Here is a 10,383-nt window from a genome sequence, read left to right as displayed (position 1 = left end):
GCAGACCGAGGGCTTCAGCCTTCCCACAGTGGGCTCTGAAGAAGGAGCATGTGCTGTCCACTGTGGACATGTGCAGACATGTTGATCTAAAAGTATCAGTATCAGTGATAGTTCATTAAAAATTAGCATAGCAGAGACAAATATGGTTGTCTTAGTTTTATTTGATCTATTTGAATTTACACCTGAAGCTCTAAATATATATATGTGGAGATGCCAGGGCTAGCAAGCTAATGATAGCTTCATACCTAACAAACCTAAAAGTCAACTCCTCTGATGTTTGACATCAACAAGGCATTTTTCACCCAGAGAACTGCTGCTCACTGGTCATTTTCTCATTTTCAGACCATGCCTTTGAACCCTAGAGATGATTGTGAGGGAAACTCCCAGTAGATCAGCAGTTTCTGAAATAGGATAGCATCAACAACCAAGTCATATTCAAAGTCACTTAAATTGCTTTTCTTTGCCATTTGGGGGTCAGCAGGTCATCTGGACCATACATTCCTAAACGCAATAGTTGCTGTCATGTGATTGGCTGACTAGATATGTGGCAGGTGAGTGTCATGCACATGCAGACACTGTTGCTGTATATGCATGGACCCCATAGGTGTATAGATTATGTCACAGATAAAATCAGTAGCCGTGGAAAAGCACATAAGAGATAACGCTGACTCAGCAAATTTGCACTTTATAGTAGAAATAGTTATTAATTGTAGGCTACAATAAAGGTAGTTACAGTTTAGTTTTGAAGCATTCAAAACATAATGGTTAACTTTTCAGATTGGCTAGAGGAGTGTGACTCTGTGCACAGTCTGACAGCTGTGTAAACTCAATAGAGGATGGTTTCCTGATAAATAGTGGGGGAAAACTCACAAGTCACACGTGAAAGATTAATCACTTGCATGTCTTACGAAGGCTCTGGTCAGGACTGTAACACAATCTCTGTCTGTTTTGTTTGTGTGTTTTTTTGAACCAGCTCTCTATTTTTGAAGTAATTCATTAAATTAAAAAACGAGATGCCAAACATACTACTAGTAGCCTTCTTTGCATGTCCAGAATCAGACTGTCATTATTTGTCTGCGTGAAATATTTCAAAATACATCCTGACCTGTGGTCATTCTTACACATTAGGCAACTTACATGAACATTTGGCTAAATTTGTCTCTCTGCTCACTGAGTCTAAAACAACTTATTTTCCTTCTCGAAAATATGGAAATTAATGATATAATGATATGATACACGGGAAGTATTTGGGAAGGTGTAATGTACACAAGGTGGTTAAATATTATGTAACTGTGAGAAAAGCAGGCCCACGAACTTCACACAGGTCAGATGTTGTCCAGGGGAGGAGTCCGCTTTATAAAAGTCAGGGTGACAATCGGTGCCATTCTGCCAGTTACTCATGATGCTGACGCTGGGGATTTTGATTGCTGTTGCTTTGTTTCTAGAGACGGCCTCTGCGGCCTCTGTAAGTGTTACACAAAATGTGTATTTTTCATGTTTACAGGATTTTTTGTCATCTTGTTGTGCAAAGACTATTTAGCTACAAACGTATCAACATTTTTTAATCTCATTGTGCTTTATCTCTTTAGCTTGGTGTGGTGCAGACCGAGGGAGGGAAGGTTGAGGGAAAATCGAAGAGTCTGGGATCAGGCCGATCCATGGATATCTTCTTGGGGATTCCCTTTGCTGATGCTCCTGGAACATTTGAGAAACCAAGGCCTCACCGTGGTTGGGATGGTAGGTAGACTGATTAAGTTTCTCATCAGTCTTTAGCTGTTATCTCTGAAACTCTCAGCAGCCTTTTCTGCATGTCTCCGGTTAACTTTAATCAGTCAATAGAAAATTACTTCTACTACTTGCAAAGGTAGGCAAGCTAAGACCTGCGCTGTGTGAAGTAACATACACATGTATCCTGATAATTTTTCAAATGTAATATTTAACTCTTTTAATGTGTTTCTGGTCAGGTATTCTACAGGCCACAGACTACAAGCCCAGATGCCTTCAGTTGAACCTTGTGATGACTGACACCATCGGCAGTACAGACTGCCTGTACCTTAACATCTGGGTTCCTCATGGCAGCTCAGGTAAAAACAGAAATGCACAAAAGTTTATTTTAGTGCTGGGCAATGATGAAATTTTTTAAATTGTGATCGCATGAATTGCATGATTCTCTGCGAGAACACGCAGGAAAAGGCCGCAGGTCGGACTCAAACCCAGGCCCACTGCTCTCCAGCCATACACCTGCTCACCCACTGAGCTAAACCGGCACCCATAGCACTGCTATATGAGAAGTGCACATCTCATATAGCGGATGTGCTATATGAGTTAGCAACGTTGCTATCAGTTAGCAACGCCTTTAAAGAAATAAGGTGCTTTTTAACAGCACTATTTCCTTAACACAGTAGCAGTTAAAACACTTCTTGTCGATCTCAACATAAACATGAATCTAATCAGATCCAACAAAGAATCACGAGCATAACTTTATAACAGGCACCTTTTGATCAACAGCAAGTTAACATTTATAAATATGTTGATTTTTTTCAGGTACCACCAGAAACATTTTCTGTTGTCAGGGAGATGTTCAAGATCATTTACTGTCAAAGGACTTTTATTCTGTGAAGTCTGTTTATTCTTGATTTCTGGTGGAGAATGAGAATCCCCCCCCCCCCCCGCCCCAAAACCCACCTTCACTAATCTAGATTGAGTTGACAAAATTTACTGCATTTATCTATTCCTCTAAATTGAAATTTTCTTACTCTTTGCCACTCTCTCCTGTTTTCGCTGCAGTCAGAGCATGCAAACGCAGCTCCCACTGTTCATCAATATAATGTACTGCAACTCTCAGGTAATTATGGTTACCTAGTGACATCCACTAGATTCCAGAGGGAGCAACAGCTAGTGCACATAATGACACAGTTGCTTTCATAGTGCTCTCCTTTTTGTACAGCTTGTGAATTCTGGTGTGTCTTGAGGGAGGCTCATCAGACCGACATCTTCCACGATAATAATTGACTTGCAGTTTGTAGCTAGCCACTTTGTTATGGCGATTGTTAGCTTCTCCCGTTTTGTTTAACTATACTTCTCCTACAAGCTGCATCCAATGTAGTCTGTCGATCCTCCTGCCACTGTTTGTTTGAGTGGGTGTTTTGCTGGCATCAATAGCGTGTAATGCATTTAAGTGATACTTCAGACTTGAAGTGCAGTGGTCCCTCGTTTATCGTGCAAGTTACACTCTAAAAATAACCAGCGATAGGTGAAATCCATGAAGTAGTCAGCTTTATTTTTTACAGTTATTATAGATGTGTTAAGGCTGTAAAACCCCTCACTACACGCTTTAGACACTTTTCTCAGACAGACATGAACATTTTCACACTTTTCTCTCTTGTTTAAACACTCTCAAAGTTCAAACCTTCGTAGAAAAATAAATCCAGTATTATAGAATGAAACCAAAGATCAAACCCTGTTTAATGCGCCTTATAATCTGGTGTGCCTTATGGTCCAAAAAATACAGTAACTTATACCTTCCTTCAGCATATCCAGAAGTCCAACTTTTGTGCGGTGGTTAGCATCTTCCTCTGCCTTTTGGGTGCTACCACAGGTGCCTTTGAAAAAGGTTTCGTTGACACTGTTGTGTTTGTTGGGGAGATAACTTACAAACATACAGTACAGCACGTAAGAGTCATACTGCTAGCGATCAAAGATTTATGTTAATTTGACAAGCTGAACACATTCTGTACTGTACAGGAGACACGGCATGAGATTGATTGACAATGGTCTACAGTCAATGAGAACGCAGAATACAATGCGCAGGGGGAAAAAAGGATGCAAAATTGCACACACACAAAAAAAATCTGTGAAACAGCGAGGCTGCAAAAGGTGAACCGCGTTATAGCGAGAGACCACTGTACTCCGATGATAAGAAAACTCAACTTTGCAGCTCTTACAAATAACTTTAGTTCTATCAACTCTGCCCTGCAGTACTATCAAGCCCACCATAAATGATCTCATTGGTTGAGATGCATAATGTCACCCATTTCAAGCCTGCACAGATCAACATCCCATCCCTCCTGTGACCCGTGGCTTTTTATGTTCTGAGGCAGTTAGCATGGACCTTCAAAATAAAATAATTGTCGTTATTAATCAATGAATGCGTTGATGTGATAATAACGCATTAACTTGCGCAGCCCTAGGTTATTTGTTTATTTTTTAATGTAAATTAGACAAAGACTAAATTTCACTAACTTTGTCCTCTAGTATCTGCCGGTCTCCCTGTCATGGTTTGGATCTATGGAGGAGGCTTCCTGGTTGGAGGCTCCATGGGTGCGAACTTCCTGAATAATTACCTGTACAGTGGACAGGAGATTGCAGACAGAGGGAATGTTATTGTAGTGACGGTGGGGTACCGTGTGGGAACACTGGGCTTCCTGAGCAGTGGAGACTCTGGCTTGCCTGGTAAGTTACACACACTTTACAGAGCCTGGTACATGCTAGGTTGCCATTTAAAAAATACTTCCATTAAAGCAGTGATTCTTCTCATGAGCTGAAATATATTTGATCCTCAGGAAACTACGGTTTGTGGGATCAGCAGGCTGCCATTGCTTGGGTACACAGAAACATCCGCTCATTTGGAGGCGACCCTGGCAACATCACCATCTTTGGGGAATCTGCAGGTGGAGCTAGTGTTAGCTTCCAGGTGAAAATACATTTCCACAGATATGTATATATACACACATATATCAAAATCCTTGGTTGTTCGAACCAGTGACCATATTTGGACAAGATTATAGAGTTTTGAGCTATAAACTCACACTAGCAACTTAGTTTGCAAGGAACTGAAGAAGCGAATTCCTGCACAAACTGTTTGCTAAAATAAAAACACTGTAAGCAGTACAGCAACATCACAGTCAACAGATCAAATTTAGTAATTTATGTTGAGGTGACACTTACAGCAGACCTAGACCTGGTTCTCACCCATCTGCTACAGTGGTTACAATTGTTGGCTTGCTATTTGCACTGGAAACCATAAAGTTGTTGCACAAGATCAAACTAAGTATTCTTCCTAACCTTCCACCCACAGACTCTCACTCCCCACAATAAAGGCATCATCAGGAGAGCCATCTCCCAGAGTGGAGTGGCACTTTGCCCCTGGGGAATCAACAAGAACCCTCGCAAGTTCGCTGAGGAGGTACATAGCAGCTTCTCTGGATATAATCACTTTTTCGGAACAAATAATAGGAATACAAAATCTGTGTAAACAGCTTTAACAATAGCACATAATTATTAATTTACACCCACTCTGCAGGTTGCTCAGAAGGTCAAGTGCCCAACTGATAACAGAATGGCTGCCTGTTTGAAGATGGCTGATCCTGGAGCCCTAACACTGGCAGGCACTATCAGTTTGTCCGGTTCACCCGATAGTAAGGATTACATTCCACACAGCCTACTTTACATTCTCATTTTAGACACGATGAAAGCTTTTCTGACAAGATTGCTCACAAAGTTCAATGGGATACAAGCAAATCCAACAGTTTAAACTATATGCTGGCTAACACAGTATATATAAAACAAAGTTTGTTCTGCATATAGTACATGTTCTAATTGTCTGCATTTCTCAGACCCCATTGTCTTCAACCTGATCCTGTCTCCTGTGATTGATGGGGACTTCTTGCCAGAAGATCCTTCCCACTTGTTCCACAATGCAGCTGAAATTGATTACATTGCTGGAGTCAATGACATGGACGGGCATATTTTCACTGCTTTAGATGTTCCGTCAATCAACTCAGATCTAATTAGCACCCCTATGTGAGTTTGAGCCATTTGATCAGTTGAAACAATAACAATGCCAACATGGATGTAACACTATATCAAACCTTAGGTGACAGTAAGGTGTTTTATCAGACCTTAATCCTCACTTTCGGATTTCAGTGACGATGTGAGGAGGCTCTTGGGAGCGTACACAAAGGAGAAGGGCACGGTTGGTCTGAACAATGCCTACTCCACCTATACTTCAAACTGGGGAAGCAATCCCAGCCAGGAGACCATCAAGAAAACCATTGTGGGAGTAGGAACGGACTACATCTTCCTGGTTCCTACACAGGCTGCCCTTTATCTACATGCTGACCATGCCACGTGAGAATATTATCTTGCAATACAGATGTCACAGTTTAATGAGATAATAGTGGTCTCAGTAAAATTTCATTCATATAAAGTAAATCCGTTGGGCATCTTTCTTTGCCTTTAGACAACAATTCTGAGGGCAAAAGAGCCAAACGGGACAGGCCAAAAAAAAAAAAAAAAAAAAAATTTCATTCATATAAATAATTACAGAAATGAAAGTCAAATAGTTTTTGTCAGTTGTGTAGTTATTGTCACATCAATGTTTTTTCTCATTAAAGAACTGGGCGCACCTACTCCTACCTCTTCTCTGAGCCCAACCGTATGGGTGGTCTTATCATGCCCTACCCAAGCTGGATGGGAGCTGACCACGCTGACGACCTGCAGTACGTGTTTGGAAAGCCCTTTACCACACCACTTGGATACTGGCCAAGCCATCGCCGTGTCTCCGGCGCCATGATCTCCTACTGGACCAACTTTGCCAAAACTGGGTATAATTCTGCAGACACAAACGATTGTCAGAGTATCACAGAAACCAAACAACTAAACCAAGTATTGAAATATAAATTAAGCTGCTGTATTTATGTTTTACTTTTTTCTTTTTATGTCCACAGAGATCCCAACAACGGAGGCTCAAGCGTGCCTGTTAACTGGCCAACGTTCACCAGAAGTGCACCACAGTTCCTGGAGATCCATTCTGATATGAACAACAACTACGTGCAACAGAAAATGAGGATGCCTTACGTGAATTTCTGGACCAGGATCCTGCCCAGCCTTCCCACAGTTGTTTCAGAATAAGCATCATGTGCTGTCACCTGTGGATATGTGTAGACAAGTATTGCATCACTAGCTCATAAAAAAATAAATGGATAGCAGACAAAAATACTAATCTGTTGGGTTTATATGATCATGTGTTTGGATTTACAATATGACCAGGGGTGCACATAAGTGGTCCGCAGGTGTGCATTTTCTGTCAAAATAAAAGACGCGCACCAGATAAGAAGTTGCAACACGCGTTTGCGTACATAAGATTTTCTGGAGGAGGACAAACATTTGTTTAGAACTCTTAAAGATGTCCAAGAAGCAAGCTCCTTTACGTAATTACTTTGGTGTTCCTCCACCTCCAAAGAAATGTCAGAAGGAGTCCGAACTGCAAAAAGTATTCTCGGAAAAGGGGTTGCAGGAGGTGAGCTGGCTTCAAACAAATGATGAACGCACAGAGTTTTGGTGCAGAATATGCAGTGAAAAAACCACTCTAGCAGACAAAAACAGTGGTTATCGTTCCCACCAACTTGTACCCGAGTATACACACTATCTCACTCTGTCTCTCTCTCACACAGACACACACTGTGTAAATGCAAAAATTGTATAGTACAGGAATAATCAACAGTATTAACTGTATCATTCCAGTGCCATGAACAGCAATCTCAAACGGAAGTTGGGTGAAGTCCATTAACTACAGGTCTTCACTGTGGTCACTGTACCAAACCAGCACACTAATGAATAGAATTCCTCATTCAATAACTATTTCTAATGGACCAGCTTCTCGATATATCCTACATACATCAGTCCTTCCAAAAAACAAACTATTGTTGAATCTGAATGTCATCTTTCTGGCTTTGCACTCAGCAAAGTAATTGACAACATTACTCAAGTCCAAATTTCTAGTGGTATACTTATCTTGCACTCTTTTGTCCTATATGTAAATGTAATTTATAACTGCGCCAACAAACTACTTCATGATCCATTCACCAAAAAACAAATTGTTTCATAGTTGATGTCAAGAGGTTCATTGGGCTTTTCCACAAATGACAGTGTTAGACAGACAGTTAGGAAGTACATGTAATATACTTCCCACTATGCCCCAAACCATTAAAACTAGGGGTGTATGGCGTTATTTTTGTGCCATTATTCTGAGCGCACGTAAAAAACATTTGCAGGTGCACGTGTTGCATTTTGAGGAGAAATTTATTTTGAGTGAAGAAAAGCTAAATTTGAGTGAACAAAACTCGTTGCTGTGTGCAAAACATGTATTTCAGTGTTTGCTATTATCCATACACACAATAGCAGCCCCTCTCGCTCAGTTTTTGCATTTGCGCTCGCTCCCTTAATCGATGTAATCAACTTTAATTTAATGCAAGTGTAAAACAAATGCACAGAAATCAATTATTTTTCTACAATAATTAAATAGACTCAACATCTTTCTTCAACGGAACTGCAGACTGCACAGATGGTACCTTCCCAAAGGATAAAGTACTATAGCTTACTAGGATGTATATTAGACTTATTAGTTACTATATACAATAATGGATTTCTATACATTTAATCAGATGGCCACTTTTGTTGTAAAATTCAGATAATTATTTATTCAAAGTTTTTAAATGACATAACAAAGAAAAATATTTCTTTGTGCCCCCCTTTCCCTGTTAATGCCCAACCTGGCCCCTGCACAGTTACCAGCCGTCAGCTACGTAGAAAAGGATCCTGGTGTTATTTGTCTCTCAGAAACAGTTCATAACTTCATAACTTATCCATGTCACCTAAAAGGAAAACCTGTTTCTCCATCACCTGTTCAGCTATGATGATTCAGTAAGGACATCTCCTGGTTTCATCTTCATGTTTCCCTCTCACCAGATGTCCAAACAGATATCATGACCAGCAGCTTTTACAGCTGTGGCTCCAGCAAACCTCAGCTGATACTAGAAAGTAATATTAAATACATTCTAACAACAGCTTATCATGCTTAAACGCGCTGCTGTTTATCCGCTGGTCTCCTCTTTCTAGCGCAAAGTGGGTGATAAACAAACAAGAAAGACGGGACTTGCGGCTGAAAAGCCGATCAGCTGATCATTGATCAGTTTCATGCTTGAAGTAATAACGGGAGAGGAAGGGGGAGTGAATGAGAGAAGTAGATGCAACTGCGCAGCAAAGACAAAAATGTCTATTTTTTAATTCTAGCTGAAGTACGGGACAAATCGCTTCCTTTTCACCTCAATACAGAACTCCGATGGCCAGTCCAGCTGGGGCTCAATATATCAGTTATCAGTTATTAAGCTTAACGTGGAAATACTATGCAAACATTCAGGGATGAACTTACACACTTGTTTTACTTCTCTGGGATAGTTTTCGCCGAGATGAAATGCCGCGGTTAGAAAGCATGTAGCGAAGCTCCAAATACTCCAACAGACCACCGACAGGTCTCGCAGACAACAGCCGCTCTATCACGTGACACATACTGCTCCGATGCGCCGAGCTGGGTTACGCCAAGTAGCGCGGTTTGTGAGGTGATTTTGTGATACTTCGGATCGGATTACATTTTTTATTTCTCTCTGATATCCGATCCAGTAATTTAGGTCAGTATCGGACCGATACCGATACGTAATATCGGATCGGTCCATCTCTATCACAAATATTAGATCTTGAAACCACATTATCAAAACAAAGATTTTTTTTTCTTTTAGGTATAACAGTTACATAATTGGTAAAATATACTATTCTGTGTTTTACCTGTCCCTTTCTCTCCTACACTACTGATAACTATTGGTCTCTCCCAGAGTCAGTGACCTAGTGGATACGGTACTTCCAGAATGAATGAAACAGGCATGACAGGAAAACAACAACAAAAAAAATGGTAATGCGTACCGTATTTTTTGTACCACAAGGCACACCAGATTATAAGGTGCATTAAGCGAAACAAAACAGTCAGATAAGTCAAACTTTACTCAATTCATTCTTCTTGCTTCCTCCACTTCCGTACTATTGATTCATTAATGTTGAATTCTCTTGCAGCTGCTCTATTCCCATGTTGTTGCAGTGTATTAATGACTAACCTCGTATTGTGGATGGATTATCTCAGTTGTTCTCCCAACTGAAGTTTGGTCCGTTTACAGCATCTTACCATGCAACTGCATTTGTCCCTAACTATTGGGAACCCTTGGAACTTGGAAAAAAGTTAGCGTTCATCCTCCAGCTTTACTGTTTAGTAGAGGTGGGAATCACCATACATCCCACGATACTATATTATCACAATACTTAACGCACGATATGATATTATTGCAATTTTTAAAAATATTTTGCGATATTCAGAGTCTGTACATAAAGGTAAACTTTATCAATATTCATTTTATCTAATATCAAATTCTCGCACTCAGTCTTTCTCTCATTTCAGTAAGTTTTATTGTTGACAAACTTGAACGGTTTGTATTACAGTCTAGTCCAACTTAACTGAATGCAACCATCTGGTACAATTATAGCTATTCTGAACTATGC

At 40.4% G+C, this 10,383-nt stretch overlaps 1 protein-coding gene across 1 annotated transcript; it reads left to right on the top strand.

Annotated features, from left to right (window-relative positions):
• Nucleotides 1-1,381: 1,381 nt before the first annotated feature.
• Nucleotides 1,382-6,999, top strand: LOC146705537 (bile salt-activated lipase-like). The gene is made up of 11 exons (XM_085463238.1): nucleotides 1,382-1,465; nucleotides 1,590-1,737; nucleotides 1,965-2,084; nucleotides 4,255-4,452; nucleotides 4,563-4,693; nucleotides 5,078-5,185; nucleotides 5,303-5,417; nucleotides 5,616-5,802; nucleotides 5,926-6,129; nucleotides 6,396-6,605; nucleotides 6,729-6,999. Exons 1-11 carry the CDS (start codon nucleotides 1,400-1,402, stop codon nucleotides 6,910-6,912), a joined length of 1,671 nt encoding a protein of 556 aa, XP_085319364.1. The 5' UTR covers nucleotides 1,382-1,399; the 3' UTR covers nucleotides 6,913-6,999.
• Nucleotides 7,000-10,383: the final 3,384 nt, after the last annotated feature.

The sequence above is a fragment of the Copadichromis virginalis genome, linkage group LG7 (assembly GCF_057382275.1).
Source record: "Copadichromis virginalis isolate Kocher_CV1m ecotype Utaka linkage group LG7, C_Virginalis_male_GT1.1, whole genome shotgun sequence".
Lineage (NCBI taxonomy): Eukaryota > Metazoa > Chordata > Actinopteri > Cichliformes > Cichlidae > Copadichromis > Copadichromis virginalis.
The sequence above is the reverse complement of the archived record's forward strand: the minus strand, read 5'-3'. Positions and strand labels throughout refer to the sequence as shown.